This window comes from Diceros bicornis, chromosome 19 (genome assembly GCF_020826845.1).
Source record: "Diceros bicornis minor isolate mBicDic1 chromosome 19, mDicBic1.mat.cur, whole genome shotgun sequence".
NCBI lineage: Eukaryota > Metazoa > Chordata > Mammalia > Perissodactyla > Rhinocerotidae > Diceros > Diceros bicornis.
In genome coordinates this window covers 14770389-14792258 of record NC_080758.1, presented here as the reverse complement: position 1 = coordinate 14792258, position 21870 = coordinate 14770389, and the positions used below count along the sequence as shown (strand labels likewise).

At 49.3% G+C, this 21870-nt stretch overlaps 1 protein-coding gene and 1 long non-coding RNA gene across 3 annotated transcripts in view; one reads left to right on the top strand and one right to left on the bottom strand.

Annotated features, from left to right (window-relative positions):
- TP53RK (TP53 regulating kinase) overlaps nucleotides 1–14642 on the bottom strand; it is a 255425-nt gene extending 240783 nt beyond the window's left edge. The window contains exons 1-2 of one of the 2 annotated variants that reach the window (XM_058562571.1): nucleotides 14329–14642; nucleotides 12236–12731 (exon numbers count right to left, since the gene is read on the bottom strand). In XM_058562571.1, the coding sequence (XP_058418554.1) occupies nucleotides 12253–12731; nucleotides 14329–14611 (762 nt within the window). In that variant the 5' untranslated portion in view covers nucleotides 14612–14642 and the 3' untranslated portion in view covers nucleotides 12236–12252. Of the gene's footprint in view, nucleotides 1–12142; nucleotides 12732–14328 lie in introns of those variants that run through there. The other variant, XM_058562570.1, reaches the window with a different exon arrangement.
- Nucleotides 14552–20649, top strand: LOC131418376 (uncharacterized). The gene is made up of 3 exons (XR_009222891.1): nucleotides 14552–14858; nucleotides 19538–19603; nucleotides 20207–20649. It is a non-coding gene; the product is annotated as an uncharacterized LOC131418376 (long non-coding RNA).
- The last annotated feature ends 1221 nt before the right edge of the window (nucleotides 20650–21870 follow it).

Genomic DNA, 21870 nt, shown 5'->3' with positions numbered 1-21870 from the left:
AAACAGCTGGAGTAAGAGTGCAGTACTTAGTATGAGAGCAGAGGTTTCAGGCCAGTGGCTCAAAGGTAATAATAATGATATTATTATTATTAATAATAGCAAGCACATATACTGCACTTACTATGTGCCAGGCACTATTTTCAGCACTTACATGTATTAACTCGTTTAATCCTTACAATAATCCATTCACATTAGCTTTTTGAGTCTGTCACCCTGCATTAGACAAAGCTACATTCAAACTCTGGCTGAACCACTGGCTTATTGTGCAGCCCTAGGCAAGAGGTTTACCTCCACTGGGCCTCAGTTTCCCTATCTGAAATGGGAACAAGGATAGGATGTAACTCGTAGGGCTGCTGGGAGAACTAATAGGCCAGGGTGTGGCACAGTACTTGCACATAGTAAGTGTTTAACAATTGAAAACAGTCATTATTCTGCTTGTGGCAGGTTTTATTTTCCAAGGAGAACATCAATACATATCTTCCATCCTACTTGGGCACCCCATACACTCCTCCTACAATGTGATTAACAGTCTTCCCACTGAGAGCTGGGGGTCTATGACCCCACCTCTTGAAAGTAGGTGGGGCCTTGTGATGTGCCAACCAGCAGACATAGCAGAATGGATGCTATGTGAGTTCCAGGGCTAAGCCATAACGAGGGTACAGCTTCTGCCTGGTTCCCTCATTCTTGGGACTCACCCTGGAAACCCAGCTGTCCTATCTGAGGTTCAAACTAAACCAGGCAGAAAAACCACACAGAGAGAAACCAACGCTCCCAAGAAGTAGCCAGCAACCACTAACTGGCATGTGAGTGAACGAGCCTTCAGATGACCCCAGCCCCTAGCCTTTGAGTCTTTCAGCTGAGGCCCCACATGTGGTGGAACAGAGATAAAACATCCCTGTGCTTCCCTGTCCAAATTTCTAACCCACATAATCTACGAGCATAATAAATGGTTGTTCTATGCCATTATGTTTTGGAGCAATTTGTTACACAGCAAAAGATAACTATTACTACCGCTATGACTTCTCTCACCCGGAGAAGAGCTTCTTATAGGAAGGAGAGTCCACAAGACATGAGGACCCTGGCCGGATGACTTAGAACACTATAGGAGGAAAGGTGGCTCCAAGCCTGGCCCCGCTAACTCCCTTCCTTTGGTTCTTTCCCCCTTGACACTGAAAAGGTAGTGTGTGGGAGGGGATTTTTAAAGAACTTCCACAGTGAGTGGATGGTTTGGCTACCATTTATTTTCATTGCCTACTAGGTATGCCTTTTGGACAGATGAGGAAACTGAGGCTCAGAGAGATTAAGACATTTGTCCAAGGTCACACAGCTAGTGCATGATAGAGCTAAAATTCCAATGATACACACCCCTACTCTCCCTCTCATTTTTAATAGGCAAATAACAATTTATGTAAAGTGTGCATATATATATCAATAATAGTCATTGATCTCATTATTAAGGGCTTGCTATGTGCCACGCACTGTACTGGGCACTGACATGAATGATCAGGTCCTGCCTGGTTCTTTGACCACATGTCCTACCTGCTTTCCCCTTAATCACTGTCTGCCACCCTCTCTGCGACTTTCTTTCTGCTCTTTGAACATCCCAAGTTGTTTGCATTGACTGCTCCCTCTACCTGGATCTCTCTTCCCCCCATCTTCCCCGCCATCCCATCACAGTGGCTGGTTCCTTCTCCTCACTCAGTCTCAACTCAAATGCCACCTCCTCAGAGGGGCCTCCGTCACCACCTAATCTAACGAAACGGAGCCTTCCTCACCTCCACATCGTTCCCTTTGTATAAATCCCCCTGAGTTATTTCCTTCACAGCGTGATCCATCGTTTGAAATTAGTCCCCACTAGATTCAAGTCCATGAGAACAGGAGTCCAGATTGTTTTCTGCCACATTCCCAGAGCCTGGAACAGAGGTTCAACAAACACTGAATAACTGAACATGCTTTAAATCATTGTATTTTACTATTAGGAACGTCAATCAAAGTCATGAATGTCATTCATTCAACAAATATTAATTGAGCACCTACTACGCACCAGGCATCATCCGGGTGCTGGGGCTGCCGCAGTGATCCAATAAGACACAAGTCTCTGCTCTCGTGGAGCTTTCATTTTAGTGGCTCTATAATAAGATGAACAAGTGAAATATATAGCATATCGCATGGTGCTTCGCACTATGAAGAACGACAAAGCCGGGAGAGGGAGGGGCGAGAGTCTGCGGGGAGTATCGGCACCAGTCTCCGCTTCCCCCACGCAGAAGGGACTTGGTGCCTCCCCCCACACCCCTCGCTGAGCCCTGTACCACTGTCAGCATCTTCCAGCATGACGTTTTGGTCGAGGCCTCTGCAGCTCCAAGAGCAATACTGGCTTTGAAGCAGGTCCCAGCAGGTGGGCCTCAGGCTGGGGTTGGGATTAGTCACCCCTTTAGATGCCCTGGGGTGGGGGGTCAAGCAGCTTGGCCTCACGGGGCCTTTCCTCACTATGGGTAAGGGGGCGCGCCCTGGACTCCCCTGGCCTGGAGCAGCAACAGACTCTGGCCTCTGGGTCACCCCCTAACCCCCTCCATCCCGGGCAGAGAGTGAAGGTTTACAAACACGAGGAGGCCTTTGATCGGCACCAAACCCCCAGGGTTCTGCCTGTTTTTTGTTCCAAACCACAGGCCAGGACCATACTCCACTTTGCCTCGTGCAGGGAAGACGGTGGGTAGATGGAGAGAGAGACAGAGAGTGTGTGTGTGTGTGTGTGTGCACGCGCGCATGTGTGTTTGGGGTAGTGAGAGGAAGATAGTGTGTGTGTGTGGGTGTGTGTGTATGTTGCTGTGTGTGGGTCTGTATTTGATGTGGTAGAAGGAAGGTCGAGTGTCGGGGGGGTGTAGATGTGTGTTTGGGGTAGTGGGAGGAAGATAGAGTGTGTGTGGGTGTGGGTGGGCAGTGGAAGGAAGGTAGAGTGTGGGGGGTGGGTGTGTGTGGTTATGTGTGTCAGTCTGTGTTTAGGGCAGCGGGAGGAAGGCTCACATGTCTCGTTGATTTTCGTTCCAACAAGCAGGCTGGGCTTGTACGAGGGAATTCAATTCAATTCAATAGATGTCTAAGGAGCACCCACTACCTTCCAGGCGCCATTACAGAAACCAGGCTGGAGCAGGGGAGCAAACACGGCCCCCTGTCCAAGGCGCAGACGGGAAGCAAATGAGCAAGTGAATATACAAGACAGCAGGTGCTCGTGAATGGGGTGGAGATACAGCTGGGGAGGCGGATAGGGAGCTACCTTTTACATAGGGTGCTCGTGGAAGTCACAGTGGTGTTTGGCAGAGGCCTGAAGGAAGTGAGGGAGGCAGCCATGTGAAGACCTGTGGGGAACAGTGTTGCAGACAAAGGGAACAGCAAGTACAAAGGCCACGAGATGGGAACAAGACTGGCTGCTGGGAGAACGGTGTGGCTTACCCGGAAGGAGAGAGGGGGTCAGAAAGGTTAGTGTGTTGAGCTGGGGGCAGTGTTGCCCTGAGTGGGATGGAAATACTGGAGTGTTTTGAACAGGGACCAATATGATCTGAATTGAGATTGAATAGTATTCCCTAGGCTGCTGTGTGGAAGACAGACTACGGGGGGCGAGGGCAGAAGCAGGGAGACCAGCAAGGAGGCAGCTGGAAGAGTTCGTGCAAAAGATCACACAGCCTAAGCCAGAGGGGTGGCTGTGAGGGGCACGTAGTGGTAAGTTCTAATCTTGTATTTGTAAACTTTTATTGGAGTGTAACAGACATACAGAAAAGTACACATACCATAGTGTGCCTGCAGTTCGATGAAGTTTTACAACCAAATCCACCCATGTAACTAGCACCGAGCTCAAGAACAGAACTTACTCATCCTTCCAGAAGCCCTCAGAAGCCCCCTCCAAGCCACTACCCCTACCCAAGGGTAGCCTCTCTCCTAACTTCCTGATTATATCTTGAAAGTAAAGCTAGCGGGATTTGCTGCTGGGTTGGGTGGGGTGTGCGGTGAGAGAGGGGAGTCAAGGGGAGCTCCCAGGTTTGGGGCTGAAGCGTTGGATTCGCAGAGCTGTTGTTTACCATCATGGGAAGGCTGGGTGGGAGCAGAGACCAAGGGGTGGGAGCAGGAGTTTGTTTTTGGACATGCTGAGTTTTGAGATTCCTGTGTGACCCCTGGGGAAGACACAGACCATCTCATCTAGGGGTTGCAAATTCAAATGCCTACAGGAATAAGTAGCATGGGGGTGAAGGGGTCTGGGGGTAAGAAATACATTACCCTCCTCTTCACTCTATGAGAACAACTGGCAGCCGGCTTCAGAGTCGAGGGGCAATAGGGAAGGGTGAGGATCGGGGTGAATTGGCGAACACAAGCCCCCCTCTAAAAGGAGAAGTGCTGTAAAGGGGGTCCAGGGTGGCCAGATTTCCTGATAATGTTTCCAGAGAAGTCAGATATCTGGATTTTTATATGAAACCATCCCAATCATCTAACATTGGCAACCAAAAAACAAACACTATATGGACCCAACAAAAATGTCAACAGGTACAGCAACCAGTCTGATCCAGATCAAATCCTCCATTTCACAGGCTGGGAAACTGAGGCCCAGAGAAGTTTGGGATTTTTCCCAAACTCACAAGGAAGTTGGTGGCAGAGATTGGCCAGGCTTTGCGTAGGCTGAATCTCAGTCCAGGGTTCTTGCCTCATGGTCCCTGGAGAAATGGAGTCCACCTGTCATTGCTCCTTCACTCTGATCTAGAGAGGCCATACTGCCCAATACACCCCAGCCTCACCCAGAAAGGCAGCGAGATGCCGTGGAGCAGGTATGGCTTTGGGGCACTGGGGTCTGGATCTGATTTGGTTGGGAATGTTTTTGGCTTCAAGTGATAGCAAACCTGATCAACAGCAGCTTCAGCTTTAAAGATGTTTACTTATCATGGAATAAGTCAGGGAAAAGAGGCTTGAGGTCTGATGTCATTAACGACGGACTCATACCCGGCCCATCTCTCTACTCCATCATCTTCCTCTCATTGAATCTTTAGCTTCAGGGGTGGCCTCATGGTCTCAAGATGGCTGCTGAACCTCCAGTTATCACTATTGCATTTCAAGGCAGGAATTGTTGATGGGGGTGTGTTGGAGCCATGGCATGGAAAGAATTCTTGCACTCCTCTCACCTTCTATAAGAAGCAAAATCTTCCCCAGAAGCAACTTTTGCAGATTTTCGTTTGAGTTTTATTGGCCAGAAAAGGGTCACATGCTCACCTCTACATCAGGGACCAGTCGGACCTTCCCTGAGATGAAGCCGTCTTCACCTAATAAATACCTGGACAAATCGAGGCTGTGTCCAAAAAGAATAAGGGGGCAGCTTTTGGTAGGCAACAGACAATGTCTGGCACAATCTGTACCATTTACAGGCTGATGACTCTGGGCAAGCTGCTTAGCATCTCTGAGCCTTAGCTTCTTCGTCTGTAAAGCGGGCATAGGAAATAACCCTCCCAGCATCCATTTCCTCTTCCTCTCATGAAACACTTTGCTTTCCCTTAGGGCAGTGCTTCTCAGAACAGCAGCCTCAGCATCACCCGGGACCTTGTTAGAGTGCAGATTCTCAACCCAAACCCAGACCTTTTGATTCAGGTGCACTGGGGGTGGGGTCCTCGCAATGTGGGAAAGCACACCTGTGCTCCCTTGGCCTGTAAGTGGAGCAAATGATGCTGTATGATAATTGCCTGTTCGTTGGTCTCTAAAAATAGCAGCAATATAAATTAAATAATAATAACAGCCACAGTCACAGCTAGTTGTTGCGACGTGCCAGGCAGTGTGGTAGCGCTCTATGTGTATTATTTCATTGATGCTTGTGGTGGGCATTGATGCGAGACCCAGATCCCCTTCCAGGAAGGACTGACGGCCCCAGATGCAGGGAGTATGGGCAGCAGGCAGCCTCCAGCTGTCACCGCTTCAGGGATGGGCAGAGAGTGGCCTCACCCAAGCTCATGCCCTTCCAGGGGTGGCCCGCCAAAGACTGCATGAAGTGGGACTATGAGGGCCTGGCCATCTCTGCCCAACTTGGGACATCTCTGCAGGGCCATTCTAGCTGCAGAGCTCCCCGTGGGGTCGGCTGAGGCTGCCGTTGCTCTGCCTCTCAGCCCCACTTCTCCCTCTGCCCTCCCCGGCTTCCTTCCCTTCCCTCTGGTGGAGGTTGACCCCAAGGGCGTGCCTTAGTCAACACCCTACACGCTAAACTGCATCTCAGAGTCTGCTTCTGGGGCTAGGACCCATGACAGTGCTCCCAGCAGCTCCACAAGGTAGGCACCATTGTCAGTCCATTTTTCAGATGAGTACACTGAGGCTCAGAGAGGGGCAGTGAGGGGTTCCCAGGCCGTGCTGCTGATAAGCAAGGAGACATGGGGGATGGGAAGCTGTCAACCTTCTCAACAGAGAAGTGGCATCATCTGGCTTGAAGAGGGTGCCTCTGGCTGCCGAGTAAGGAAGAGTGTGGGGGCCAGGGCAGAAGCAGGGGAGCAGTGGGGAGACCAGGGATTGCAGCAGCGCTGGGAGGGGTGACGGGCGCTCCCGGGTGGTAGCTGGACTTTCTCGTCACTGTCGCTTCTTCAGGATCCAGCACAGAGCCGGGCACAGCCAAGGTGCTCAGTAAATCCTAGTGAATGACTGCGTGAAGAAGTGAGAGCGGGGCGACAACACCGAGACAGGAGGGGACTAGCTATCCCCACGCTGTCTTGCTCTCTACATCCTGAGTGATCAGTACAGTGCCCGCCACACAGGGATGCTCGGCTAAGGTGTTGAGTGACTAAATGAACAAGTTCAAGGGAGGGAGGCGGGGAGGAAGATGGGAAGAAAAGAGGGATGGAGAGGACGGAGGAGGAGGGAGAGGGAGAGGAGGAGGAGAGAAGAGGGACAGAGGAAGAGAGAGCAGAGCAGTGAAGGCAGCGCAGGAGGAAGAATGGAAGGGGAGAAAGCTTATTTCTTTGCATCCAGAATGACAGTAACTTGCGACCTCTGGTGGCAAAAGGGAGCTACTCCTCTGGGCTCTGGAAAGGGGGCTGCAGTGCCCTGAATTCAGGACACAGGAGGAGATTCCCAGTCCCCAGAGAGGGTTGAGGCAGGCCCCTGTCAGAACGTGGGTCTCACAGTCAGGGGGTCTAGCAGTGGGTGACAGCTAGCTTAGGACTAGGGCGAGGTGAGCGAGGCTCTTCCGAGGGCACAAATTTAAGGGGGCACCTAAAAAACTAGTAATCAAGACAAATATTTTAATGTAATATTTTAAAAAATCAGATTGGCAAACTACGGCCCACAAGCCAGCTGCCTATTTTTGTAAATAAAATTTTGTTGGAACCAGGACCAGGATTCGGGTTAACTTTCTTAGTTACAGCGGAGATTACACACCACGCGGCTTCACTGATGTAAGTGTTCCTGTATGCCCTCACCCAGCACGTGGTGAGCACGGTCAGCTCATCTCATTTAACAAGAACACGCCTGCGCGGGGCACTCACTATGCCCGGCTTGGGTAACTCCATCCTGTGGTCCATGGACTGGCCAGATAAGCTCCATGTTCCAGGAGATGTGGGTCTGCGTCCTGTTCAGTGTTAGGCACATCTCAGCGTCACCTCACATTTCCCTGGCTCCGCCACTCACTAGCTATGCGACATTGGGCAAGACAATTTCTCTGGGCCTCAGTTGCCTCCTCTGCAAAATGGGTTAATGCATGCAAAGAACTTAGTAACTGCTCATTTATGTTAACTGTTGTTAAAAACGTGGACTTGAATCCCAGCTCTGTCACTTATCGTGACCCCAGGACATGAGATTTCACATTGCTAAGAGTGTTTCCTCATCTGCCAAGTGGGGGTGATAACCTCAGTCTGGGAGGTTCAGGTAGGAATTCACAGAGAGTTGCTAGTGCCCTTGGCTCATCGCTGCAAAGCACTGGCTGTGCCCACGTGGACTTTGAGGGATCTGCAATTGAGAGGGTTCCTTAGCCCTTTGTCAGACACTGAACTAGGGAAGGAATCCACTGCTCGCCTAGGAATGTTTGTTAATCCCTTATTTCCCATCACGGGCCACCAGCTGAGTACGTGAAGGGACACTACTCCTCCTGGGCACATTGATGAAGTTTCTCCAGTATCTACCTCTTCCCCTCAGCACTTGCAAATATTATTTTTGCTTCCCCACTGTCACTGGCCGCCACGTCCCACGCACCAATGGGTGCCCAGCGGTTTGCAGCATCCAGGCCACCGTCCTCACCAGCCCAGCCAAGTTGCACAGCCTTCTCACTCGTTTCCCACTTCCACTCTTGCCCCCTTTAGTCCTTCTTCTAGAAAGTTCTCTTTCTAGCAATCCTTTCAAAACATAAATCAGATGTCTCCCTGTTTAAACCCTCTGAGTGACATTAAGAATAAAACCCAGCCTTGTTCCAAGGCGCTTACCCGCCTCTCTGATCACATTTCCTGCTCCTCTTTGCTGGCTGCAAGGCAGCCACACTGGCCTTGCTAGCCCTCAGGCATGTTCCTCCTTCGCCAACTTTGCACATCATGGTCCTCCTGCCTGGAACATACTCCCCCATCTCCTGGTTCTCCTTCACATCTTGTTCCAGTGTCACCTTCTCAGAGGCTTCCCCTGATCACCTCCCCTCCAGGTCACTCAGGACCTCAGCACCCTTTACAGCACTCATCACTGTGTGAAACTGTCTTAGGTACTTCGTTCATGTTTCCCAGGAGATTAAGGATAGCCTTCACATCCCCTCTGTATCTCTAGTGCCTGGCACATCGTGAGCACTAGTTATTTGTTGACTAAACGCCTGCACACATGGGTCAACCAGTCATATGCCCCATGAGGGAGCTATTAGCCTTACTAGCCTTATAGTACCTATGAGGAAACTGGGTGTTGTGTTTTTCTTCTTTTTTGTAATGTGAGTACCTAACTTAAGCTTTGACTGCTGAGGCATTCACTTCAAAGACGCATCCAATTCAGAAACAGCTATCTCTCAAAATAAACACATGTCCAGCCACACCACTAAAGAGCCAGGCTGCCTCCCCGCACCAAGGGCTCCTTTGTTTTAGAGATCTGGGTTGATTGTGATAATTGACCATTGGAGCCACTTGTTTTTTCTCTTCCCAAACTTTAACTTCCTGCCATGTTTTAAATTCACCAATAAAGAGTGAGCCCACGGCCGGCCCTGTGGCTTAGTAGTTAAGTGCGCGCGTTCTGCTGCTGGCGGCCCGGGTTCGGAGCCCAGGCACGCACCGACGCACCACTTGTCCGGCCATGCTGAGGCAGCGTCCCACATACAGCAACTAGAAGGATGTGCAACTATAACATACAACTATCTACTGGGGCTTTGAGGAGAAAAGGGGAAAAAATGGAGGATTGGCATGGATGTTAGCTCAGGGCTGATCTTCCTCACAAAAAAAAAGTGAGCCCACGAAACCGTGGGCCCCAACGCTTGACCTCAACAACAGCAGAACCCCAGGCCTGTGCTCTCTCTCTCCCCATGACCTATGTGGCCCCAGGTGTGCTGGGTAATTTCCAGGACCTATGAGTAATAAACTTTTATTTTTTCAAAGTTTCCTGATGGTTATTGCTGAAGGGCATCTTGCAATCATAAGAACCACGAGGGCTGGTCCAAGCACAACGCTGGTTATTGATAGGCTGAGACCAGCACAAAACACCGGGGAATGAGCCCTCTCAACCATGTTGAGACTATTCATTGAAAAAGTTATTGCCAGCTCCTGTGGCCCTTGTTCTTAGAAAATAATGTAATATAATGCCAATACATACTATTATTATTTTCTTGTGTGTGTGAGGAAGATTCGCCCTGAGCTAACATCTGTTGCCAATCCTCCTCTTTTTGCTGAGGAAGACTGGCTTGGAGCTAACATCTGTGTCCATCTTCCTCCACTTTATATGGGACGCTGCCACAGTATGGCCTGACGAGCGATGTGTCTGCACGCCCAGGATCCGAACCCCAGGCCGCTGGAGTGGAGCACACGCACTTAACTGCTATGGGACTGGGCCGGCCCCCCAATACATATTATAATAATACGAAGATAGATTGTATCCAGTATGTCGAAAGGATCGGTGGAAAGCATATGGGCTTGGGGCCAGATAAAAGTACCCCTTGCTATCTGTGACATCTTGGACAAGCTCCCCTCTTTTTGAGCCCGTTTCTCCATCTATAAAATGGAGACAATACTTAACTTGGGGTTGTTTTAGATCTAATATGAAAACTCCTGGCACAATGCCCAACATGCAGTAACCAGGCAACGATATCAGTTCTCCTCTCTACTAGTCACCACTACCCAGGAAGGGAAGCGTTCATCCATTCCCGGGCATCTGCCGCATGCAGGGCGCTGACTGTGGTGAATGAAACACAAGGTCCCAGTCCCACCAGACAAGGTCCTGGTCCCACCCAAACGTTCTCTCCACGAGCTGGCGTGTCTGTCTTGCTCACCGCTGCACCAAGTACCCAATACAGTGCCAGGCAGTCAAAATATTTACTTGCTAGTTGGAGCTTCCAAGGAGAAAAGGTATTTTATTACAGCTCTCAACATAGCCACACCTTCTCTGGAGGAAGAAACTGGGGCTGGGCAGGTTAAGGGCGAGCTAACTAGTGGCAGGTTGCATCTTAACTTGGCCTTCCTGCACCTTCCCTTCAACCAGGCTTTACTAACCTTCAGTCATTCCTAAGCCACTTCACCACTTCTGCTCAGTCTACTTACTGTCTGTGCATAAATCCACTCACTTTTTTACCTATGTAAACTAAAAGGAACTTGATATCAATCACTTGTCTTAATTAGAAAGTAACCATAAGGGGCCGGCCCAGTGGCGCAAGTGGCTAAGTGTGCGCCCTCCGCTGCGGCGGCCTGGGGTTCGCTGGTTCGGATCCCGGGCGCGCACCAACACACTGCTTGGCAAGCCATGCTGTGGCGGCGTCCCATATAAAGTGAAGGAAGATGGGCACAGATGTTAGCCCAGGGCCAGTCTTCCTCAGCAAAAAAAGAGGAGGATTGGCAGATGTTAGCACAGGGCTGATCTCCTCACAAAAAAAAAAAAAAAAAAAAGTAACCATAAAAACAGAGCAACAAAAAAAAAAATGTATAAAATTACATAAATTTCAGTTGCCTGAGAGCTATGAGCCTGTTTTAAAAGAGAGAAATTACAGTTAAGCAGCATTTTTCATCTTTTACCTGACTCTCAAAAAGAAGTGTGTGTGTGTGTATATATATATATATATATATTTTTTTTTTTTTTTTGCTGAGGTAGATTCACCCTGAGCTAACATCTGTGCCAATCTTCCTCTATTTTGTATGTGGGTCACTGCAGCATGACTCCTGACAAGTGGTGTAGGTCCGTGCCCGGGCTGCCAAAGTGGAGCGTGCCAAACTTAACCACTAGGCCACGGGGCCAGCCCCTCAACAAGAAATATATCTTGGGGTTCAGCCCAGTGGCGTAGTAGTTAACTTCGCACGCTTCGCTTCGGCAGCCCAGGGTTCGCAGGTTCAGGTCCCAGGCGCAGACCTACACACCACTCATCAAGCCATGCTATTGCAGGCATCCCACATACAAAATAGAGGAAGATCGGCACAGATGTTAGCCCAGGGCTAATCTTCCTCAGCAAAAAGAGGAAGACTGACAACAGATGTCAACTTAGGGCCAATCCTGCTCACCAAAAAAAAAATATATATATATTTTACATCAAAACCCAGTATAGACCCTTGTCTATATACATTTGAAACAAGTTTCATGAAAGAATACTTACAATACCACATATAATGCACATGATATTTTCTAGTCTCTGATTCTATTTCATTTTTAAAATACTGGTTCTATCCCACTATACTGGTTTTAAGAGGAATATGTCATGAACACATCAAAAAAAAATGCTGCGTTAGAGGGCTGATAAAGACATACTGTCACCAACTGAGACTTTGTCCTTGTCTCACCAGAAGGACTGAAGAGAATAATGTTCTCTTTATGTGGTTTGAAGTTTTATAACGGCCTGCCCACAAACCTGAGGTATAAGCCTGTCCTAGACTTATTTTAAATACCCAATTCTGCCTAGAACGTGTCTTATGCACACAGTAAGCTCTTGCTAACAGCCAACCGCAGAGATAATGACACTTAACAAGCATTATCAGACAGCACCTAAAAATACCTCAACAACTTTATTTAGATCTAATCTCAACTTGGTAGCATTCCTTCAAATTTACTCTGAAGTAAACAGCTTAGCTGTCTGGAGCTGTCACACACATTCTTCTACCCAACCATGGACCTCTTCCTTCCTCTCAGGCGCACTTCATCCAGCTTTTTTAGCACTGGCCTGGCCTTTTTGGAGGAGGCAGAGTAGCTCTTCAGAAAGGCTTCAAACACAGTCTCGGTGTTGGGATGGGTACTGAGGAAGGCTTTCTCTAGAACGTAGAGGTCAACTCCCTTATCTTCTGGAAGTGCTGAAATGAAACTCAACCCAAAGTCTATGAGCACGACGTCCAGCTGTTCCAGGGGGGGTTTCAGGAGCATGTTCGAGGTGGTGAGATCACCATGAATGAGGTCTTCATCGTGCATTCGAGCCAAAACCTGCCCGATTGTCGTGGCTAAGCTGAAGAGCTTTTGGGGAGTCTTTTCAGTCTCCATAGTGGATTGAATATAATCTCGAACAGTCACGGAGCCTTCAATTTCTTCCATGTACAAGCAGTTGGAAGCATAGTCCACAAAAAAGACAACTGGGGCAGATATCCCTGTAATCAAGACACAAGTGGCTATTGGATTAGATTCTTTTTATTTTTTTTTTAATGGTAAGCTTACTTTTCAAAGATTGAGCCTGTTTTTTATAGTCTATCTCTGCTTATTTCAGGAAGACGACTTAGGACTGCTGCAGAATGGTACAACTTAACCCATCTGGAAGTTTCCCCTGCTCATGCTCTGCAAGCCTGTGCCTCAGACCACCCACAGCTACGGTTTGTAATGCCACAGCTCCCTCCTCCTTCCCACCCTTTATGATTGGACTTCATCTGTGATACTCATCCCCTAAAAAACAAAACAAAATGAAGAGCCAGAAGAGAAAACAGAGCGGTCAGAGCAGGTTCTGCCTGACAGGGACACAAACAGGAGGCCACGCAGTGTGCTGGCCTAGAGATTCGTCTCTGCATCAGGCAGGACAGGTGCAAATCCCAGCTCCTTTCCTCAGTAACCGTATAACCTTCAAGTCGCATTAACTTCTCCAAGCCTCTGTTTCAGCTTTTACACTATGAGAACAACACCGCCTATAATTCAATGAATTCACTGAACTCCAAGACTCAGTGAATCTTTATTGAATGTCATCATGTTCAGGACACTTTTCTAGATACTGGAGACATATGGGGGGGATACTGCAGGAAACAAGGCAGCCACATCCCTGCTTAATTGAACTTATCCCCCACAGAGGGTGAAAACAGAAGACATGACCACACAAGTAACTTCACTACATCCAAGCAAGGGCAGAGATGTGTCTGCTTGTTCACTACTGAATTTCCTCCAGATCTCCCAGCACCTAACAATGTCTCGGGGTACAGCAGGCGCCTAAAATATACCAACGAAAGAAAGAAAGGCAGGACGTGTAGAAGTGAAAAGCCAGTGTTTCTGAGTCAGAGGGCTACGGGCTGAGCGCCTGGCTGTGTCACCCTGGGCAAGTTACCTCCCCTCTCTGATCCTCAGTAACTCATCTGAGGACAAGGCTTACGGTGGTGGTGCACAATGATGCTTTAATGAAGAAACACACAATTTAATGAATTTAATGAAATCTAACGTTTACCGAGCGGTAGGTGCCAGTCATACACCCAAACCGAACACACGGCATACACACCTCATCTAATGGTCCCAACACGCCTACGAGGTGGCTACTGCTGCTAGGACTTCCCTTTACAAGGAGGAACCTGAGGCTGGGGTTAAGCAACGTGTTGAAAGGCTCCATATGAAGCAGCGGGGTCAGTATCCGAACCCAGAGAGCCTGGCTCCCGGGCACGTCCTTGTAATTACATCTGCTTCTTAAAAGTGATGGATGAGAAGATAACGATCGCAAACCGAGGCAGCACAAACGGGTACACCGAGGCTCGGGGCGGTGGGAGAACATGCTCGACGGCGAGCACGGGTGGCAGGGCCGGGAACCGACCAGGCGCAAGGGCTGCGGGACAAACGCCCGTCGCTGCAGGCCCAGCGGCTTAGGAAGGAACGCATGCAGACAGGCATGAAAGGGCATTTCCTAATGCCAAAATACGGCAGAAGGTACGAAGGAAGAAACTGAGGCAGATGGCGGCTCGGGCTCAGGGGCCCCCTCCCCGCGCCGCCCGGGCGCCTCACCTGCGCGGCGGCAGCGGAGCAGCGCCCGCGCCTCCTGCACCGTCCGCCGCCGGCCGAGCCGCGCCTCCAGCGCCGGGTGCCGGTAGCCCTTGGGGAAGCGGTGCTTCACCACGGCCGCGCGGCCCTGGAAGCGGCCGCGGAACACACGCGCCTCGGCGCCCTGCTTCACCAGCTCCAGGCCGCTTAGGAAGCGGCGGCTTCGCTCCCGGGCCGCGGCCAGCGCCTCGGCCTCCGCCGCGGGCTCCTCGTCCTTCTCAGCCGCAGCAACACCAGCCGCCGCCATGATTGCGCCTCAGCGCCGCCCCTCGGTATCCCTCGGCTCTCTCCGGAACCTGTCGGAGAGGTTTCGGCTCGCTCCGGAAATCCTCGGGCTTCTGCGGCCACTCGAACGCCGACACTTCCGCTTTGAGGAAGCGGTTCCGCCTCCGAACCTTTCGGCTCTTTTCGAAGCCTTCGTTGCCCCTCGGAAAGGCTCTTGTGGCCCCGCCTCCCACGTTTCGGCTATCTCCGTAAACCCTCGGCAACTCTCGGTAAGTCCCTCATCCCACGCCTCGGCTCTCTCCCGAAGTCCTCCGTGACTCTCGCGGTCGGCTTTGGTGACCGCCTCCCAGCTCTTCGGCTCTTTCCGGAAAACTTCGGTTCGAAATCGGCTTTTTCCAGGAGTCTCTCTGGCTCCTATGAAGCTGTGGTACCGGGAGTTCTCTCTTTGGACGTCTGCGTCCGTTGGCTCCTGAATTCCCCTCAAGAGGGGCTCACGGTAGTCAGAGTCGGGGGTGGCAGGTAGACAATAAGTCTAACATCGTCTTTAGTGGTGGGATAATAATATCTACCGTTTAAGTGCATTAAGGAGTAATAAGGCTAAATGATGAAAACTCATCTTACAGAAAAAAATAATTGAGACTCAAAGAGGGTGGTGGGGATGGTGGGGCTGCTGGGCAGGTGGGATCAGGGAAAGTTTTCCAGAGGAGATAGAACCTAAGGTGAATTGGGAGTGATTAACAGACAAACTCTTACTGTTTGTATCTGTTTTTTAATTGCAAAGCCAATACAGGCTGTAGCAAACTCTTACAATGCAGAATTTTTTTTTTTAGTTCTACTTATTTATTTTTTAATTGTGGTAACATTGGTTTATAACATTATATAAATTTCAGGTGTACATCATTATTACAATACAGAATTTTGCACACACGAAAAATCAAAATGCCTATGGTCATCAGTCTGTCCCACCACCAACCGTTGTATACAGTTTCTTTCCAGATTTTTTTCCTGATACACCTGCACTCTCACACATAGTTATGGGCTTTTTCCCAATATAAATGAGAGCATACTGCACGTTCTTTGGCAAATTGCTTTTTTCCCCCTAAGCAATTATCTTGGACAGTTTTCCATATCAGTACATATAGAGCTACCCCATCCTTGTTGCTAAACAGTTGCTTCCAGTTTTGTTTTGTTTTTCTCTCTTTTTTTTTTTTTGCTCTCTCACAAATAGTGCTGCAGTGAGCAGGCTTATCCGGGCATCCTTGACCTCATGCATGAGTGTTGCTGAGGATGTCTTTCTAAAATTGATGTTTCTGGGACGTAGAAGATGAGCATTTTAAAATGTGATCCATCAGCCAAACTGCCCTGTCCAGTTTTGTGCCTATTTACACTCCTGTCGAGTGTATATCTCACTTCCCGTACCTTTGCCCTCACTGAGGTTCCCAGGTTGCTCCACCCTCAACCAAGTGGAGTCGTGGGAGGATGCTCAGGTTCCAGGCAGAGAGAACAGACAGGGCGGGGCTGGGTGAGAGACGGGCCAGCAGCTCCATGTGGCTGGAGCAAGCTGGTGCTGGGGACAGGCTGGGAGCTGGAAGGGCAGGAGGAGAAGCAGTGTCCCAAAGGGCTCTTCCTGCTGGAAGGGAGGTGCTTCGAGGCTGGGGTGACTGCACAGGCATGGCCCTTCAAGGCCTCCACTTCTGGCTGCGGAATGGGCAGTTAGGTTCTAGGTACAATAGCCAAGCAGCGGAGCATGGTGGGGAGAGGGCTCGTCTCTCGGCCCTAGCCCTTTCTGAGCCTAAGGCTGGCCCTGAAGGAGACTTCCTACCCATCAGCACCAGATGCCCATTCATTCACTCACTCACTGATTCAGTCAACAAACATTTATTGAGTGACTACTCTAGGCCAGGCACTGCGCTAACGCCTGGGACACAGCAGTGAATAAAATGGAAACTAATTCCTGCCCTCATGGAGCTTACATTCTACTAGGTGGAAACAGAAAAAAAACAAATAAATAAGGATGATACCCCAGGGTAATAGGTGCTATGGAGAAAAATAAAATAGGGAAGGGGGATGGCTAAGATGACATGCATCCCAGTTTTCCAGGGATGGCCCCAGTTGTAACCTGTTGTCCTGGCATAACAAGTGTCCCCCCTTCCCTCTTAAAAGCATGCTAGTTTGGGTGATAAATTATGTGGTCACCCTATGGATAGTAGAGTGCAGGGTGGCAGGGCAGTGGGGAGTGGTAGGATTTTAAATAAGGTGATTGAGAAGGCTTCAAGGAAAAGGTGACATTTGAGCCTCGTGAATGGATTCCTGGGAGAAGAGCATTCCAGGCACAGACTAACAGGTGCAAAGGCCTTAGGGCAGAAGTGTGCTTGGCATGTTTGAAGAAGAGCAAGTTATTTAATTGCTCTGGGCTTTGGTTTATCATCTATAAAATAAGATTGTAGATAATATCTATCTTGGAGGGTTTTTGTGAGGATTAAATGAGTAACTAGAGGTAAAAGCCACAGAGCTATGCCAGGTATATGACAAGCATTCCATAAATGAAAACTGTTATTGTTTATGGAGGGCATAATATAGTAGCTTAATATAGTAGCTATTGTAAGTAGACTTCCATCATCCAACCACCATTCGGGGGGGAAGGGGCCTTCCCCATTGTGTGGTGTCCTAGGGGACCACTGGGACCACGTCCTGCCATAGAAGCCCCTCGTTTACCCCATGTCTTGGCTGCCAGTGCTCAGACGCAGGAGCAAGGCAGTTTGTGTGTCTTACAACAAGAACTCTGACTTGTCCCACCACTGAATGGCTGTGCATTTTGGTTACTGTATTAGTTAGGCAGGGTACAGGATAAGCTGCTATAATAAAGTAACCTAAAAACAGTGCCTTAAATATGAGAGATGTTTATTTCTCTTTCATGTAACAGTCCAGATCTGTCATTCTTAACCCATTGCTACCTTCTCTGAGTCTATTCCCTTGTCCCCCTCTGCAGTTGGCAAGGAGGAGGTTGGGCGTGAGGCCATAGAGAACAAGCAGCTAAGGATGTGGCCCAAAGTTCCACACATCGCTTCCACTCACATCCTATTGGCCAGGACTTAGTCACATGGCCCATGACTCTGCAAAGGATGCTGGAAAATGTATTCTCTAGCAGGGCAGCCATGGACTTAGCTAAAACTTAGGGGAATTATTACTAAAAGGAAGTAGGGGAGGAGTTATATGGGGGACAATTAGTAGACAGCCACAGTTTTGATATATGAAGCTGCAAGTAAGAGATGAGTCAACTAATTAGCTTACTTGGGTAAACAACAAGTTCACTGATGATCTCACAGAACAAAATTTTAAGAAGTACAGAGTCTCAGGCATCCTTCAGTCACCTTATGATTTCGATGGTCTTTCCATCTTTCTACCCTCATATATTCATGCCCTTCACCAGCCTCAGTAGGTTGCTTTGGTCCTTACACTTGTCACTTTATGGTCACAAGATGGCCACCAGAGTTCCACACATGATATGAAGACACAAAAACATTTGGGAGAAACCCTTTGCTGGAAATCGCTCCTCTCCCATCAGACTTCCTCTACAGGACGTTGGCCATAATTGGCCCATGTGTCTTTGCTTTAGCTGCAGAGGAAGCTGCAAAAATGAGGATCAGGCATTTTCAGCCCCTATAGGTGGAGATGTGCTCTGTAAGCAAGGAGGAAGGGAGCTGGGCACAGCCACTGGGGAGGCAGCCATAAGTGCCTGTCACACTGTGCCATGCAGCGACAAACATCCTTTCTCTGAGTTTCAGAGTCGTCATCTTCGGAACGAGGATAATTAGCTTTACTTTGGCAATTGCTTATCAAGATTGAATAAGCTGTTGCTCATGAAGGTGCCTGGTGGATAGCATACACTCTTCCTATGTGCATGTCCCTTCCCCCATCGTTGGGACCCTGTTTGAAATACTGAAGAAAGGCCCTTTGGTCCCAGAGTTGCTATGAGACCAACCCTCAGCGCCACAGTCCCTGCGTTTCATTCACACACAGGGCAGGTCACCTTTTCAAACATCAGACCCTTTGTGTTGGCATCATGTGGTTTCCAGCACCTTTCATCAGCCCAGACTACTCAAAGCTCACCCAGAACCAATTCTATTTATAATACCCAGTTTCCCAAGTTTGTGGCTTCATTATCATAATTGTTAATGTCCACACAGCCATCTCCATGGTTACCAAAGCTGTCTGAACCCCTCCTTTGGAAAACCCACTGTGTAAACACAATATCAAGTCCCAGGCATGCTGTGGTCAGACTGCTTCTGCCTTCTGTGGTAGGAAACCTAGTTTAAAACCTTTCAATGGCTCCCCATTGTGCCTAGGATAAAGACCCGTGAGACCCTGCCTGGGACTCCTATAGACTCATCTCACACCAAACTCCCCTTTGCTCTCTGATCTTCAAACACATTTACCTTCTCTCGGTCTCTCATTCTTTCCAGGCTCCCTCTTGCCACAGGGCCTTTGCATCTCCTATTTCCCACCTCAGAAGTACTCTTCCCTCCCTTTGTTGCCAAGACCCATCTAGACATCCTTCCTCAGGGAAGGATGTCACCTCCTCAGAGAAGCCCTCCCTGACTTCTCAGAGGAGAGCAAATCCAACTTTTATAAGCTCTGGTGTCCTTCCTTTACATTGTCACAGACTGTCTCTTGTGTTTGTTTTTGTGACTATTTGATTAGTGGCAGGATTTAGTTCCTCATGGGCTGTTGATCTGAGGGCCTTAGTTCCTTGCTGGCTACCGTGTGGAGGCCACCTCCAGTTCTTGCCGTGTGGGCCTCTCCATCGGGCAGCTCACAGCCCGGCAGGTGGCCGCATCAGAGTGAGTGGGTGAGAGGTCAGGAGAGGGTGAGCAAGACAGAAATCCCCGTCTTTATAACCTGGTCTCTAAAATGACACCCCTCACTTTTGCTGTACTCTATTTGTTAGCAATGAGTCAAGGTCCTGCCCACCCTCGAGGGAAGCCATTTTTGAAGATGCCTGCTGAAATGCCCAGTAAGGACTTTTCCTTCCTCATTTGGGGCAACAAATGAAGAGAGATTCTCTGTTCTCTAGGAGAGTAGAACCTGGCAGCAGCATGCAAACATCCTCATGACTTAACGCAACCCTCTAGGAACTTCCTGCCCTTTTCCGTCACCTAACTTCTCGAGGTCATCTCCCAGGAATGGAACAGCCCAGGCCTTGCTGTACCAGGTCTCCTGGTGACAATTCCAGATATCACAGACAAAGGAGGAATTGTCACATAGCAATGGCCAAGAGGCCTCCTCAGGCTCTTCTCCATGCCAGAAAGGCAGTGGAGCGTGATGGGTAAGAGCCTGATTTCCCCATAACTGGGCTTGATTCCCAGTTCAGCTATATACTAGTATGTATCCTTGAGTGCAATATATCTTAATTTATTTGTTTATTATGAAAGCAAGTTACTCCACCTCCCTTTGCCTAGTTTCCTGATTCATAAAATGGGGGTAAATTGTAACAGTCCCTATCTCATGAGGCAGTTGTGAGGTTAACGGTGAGCTAATACAGGTAAAGTGCTTACATCAAAGTATATAATTATCGCTCAATAGTTCAAGCTATTGTTCTGACTATTTTTTGCTGCAGAGCAATTTACTCCAAATCTTTGTACCTTAAAACAACCATTTAATTATTCTCATGGAATTTGTGGGCCAGGAATCCAGACTGGCCGCAGAAGGGATGGCTTGTCTCTGCTCCACAAGATCTGGGGCCTCAGCTGGAAAGATGTGACAGCTGGGAGCTGGAGTCATCTGAAGGTTTGTTCTGGTGCCAGTGCTGGGCTGACTTCAAAGGCTGGAACTGCCCACTGGAGTGGAGCATCCACACATGGCCTCTCTGTGTGCCTTGGGCTTCCTCACAGCATGGCGGCCTCAGCGTAGTCGGACTTCTTAGAGGCTCGGGGCTCCAGGTGCCAGTGTCCCAGTGACTCAGCCTCAGAAGTCACACAGTGCCACTCTGTGCAACCTACCAGTCAAAGCAGTCACAAGCCCACCTAGATTTCAAAGGAGGAAATAAAGAATTTTGGAGCCGTGTTCTCAAACTGCCTCAGCTATTATTATTTTCAGAACAGTACAAGGGTCTCTGGCTCAGAAGGTCTCGTCCATGCTGTCTTCTGTGCTGAGATGCCTGCTTGTGTCTGTGGCACACGATTCCTGCTGGGTGAGGGTATGGCTAGTGATGCATGTGAACGAAGGTGTCTATGTGTGAACACACAACGAAAGGTTGGATAAGCCTGTGGCCACGTGAGTGCTGAACTGGTATATTCCAGAACTCCAAGCTCTTATATTGAACTGCCCACCTATTTCCACAAGATGCCTATTGAGCACCTTAAACATCACACAGCCAAAACAACTCTAGATCTCCTTTCCCTGCTCTAAGCTGCTCCTCTCCCACTCTGCAAGTCCTTATTGAGTCTATCTCCGATCTGGCTACTTTTCTGCATCCCCACTACTGTTACCTTTGTCCAAATCAGCTGCATCTCACACCTTGCAGCAGCCTCCCAAGTGGTCCCCCTGTTTCCGCCCTTGCTCCCTGTAACCTAGGAGAGCTCCCCAGTGATTGCTTGTGTCAGTTGGAATAAAATCTGCATTGCTCACCTGGCATCCCAAGGCCTTAAATGACCCAGTCCTTGCCAAGCCATCTTGGGCACCATCTCCCTCCACCCGTCAGCCCCTGTGCTCCAGACGCTCTGGCTTCCATTCCGTGGTTCTTTGTACTCCACCAGCTCCCTCCCCCCGGGGCCTTGGCCTTCGCTCTTCTGTCTTTCTGGAACCAGCCTCCCACTCCCCAGCCAGCTTGTGTACACACTCATGTGTCTACACTGACTAAACACTCACACACACCCACTTCAGCTGCTCAGACACTCTCCCCTGGACTCATCAGCCGTTCCTTGGACACTTAGGTGGGGACGCCTCCCAAGTGCCCACAGGCACAGTGCTGGGCGCTCCTCGGATATCGCCTCCTCAGACAGCCTTCCCAGACCTGGGAGCGAATGCCAATGCCTACCCCATCACCCTAGTTTAATTCTCTGCCTAGCCTTTATCACTGGCTGGCATTTCTCTAGCTCCTTTAGTTAGTTATTTTTCTCCTTCCTCCACTAAAAAGCAAACTCCACAAGAACAAAAAAAATCTTGTTCTCCCAGCCCTTCCCCAAGGCCCAGCACTGTGCCTGTGGGCACTTGGGAGGTGTCCCCACCTAAGTGTCCAATGAATGGACGATGAATCCACGGGAGAGCGTCTGAGCGGCTTAA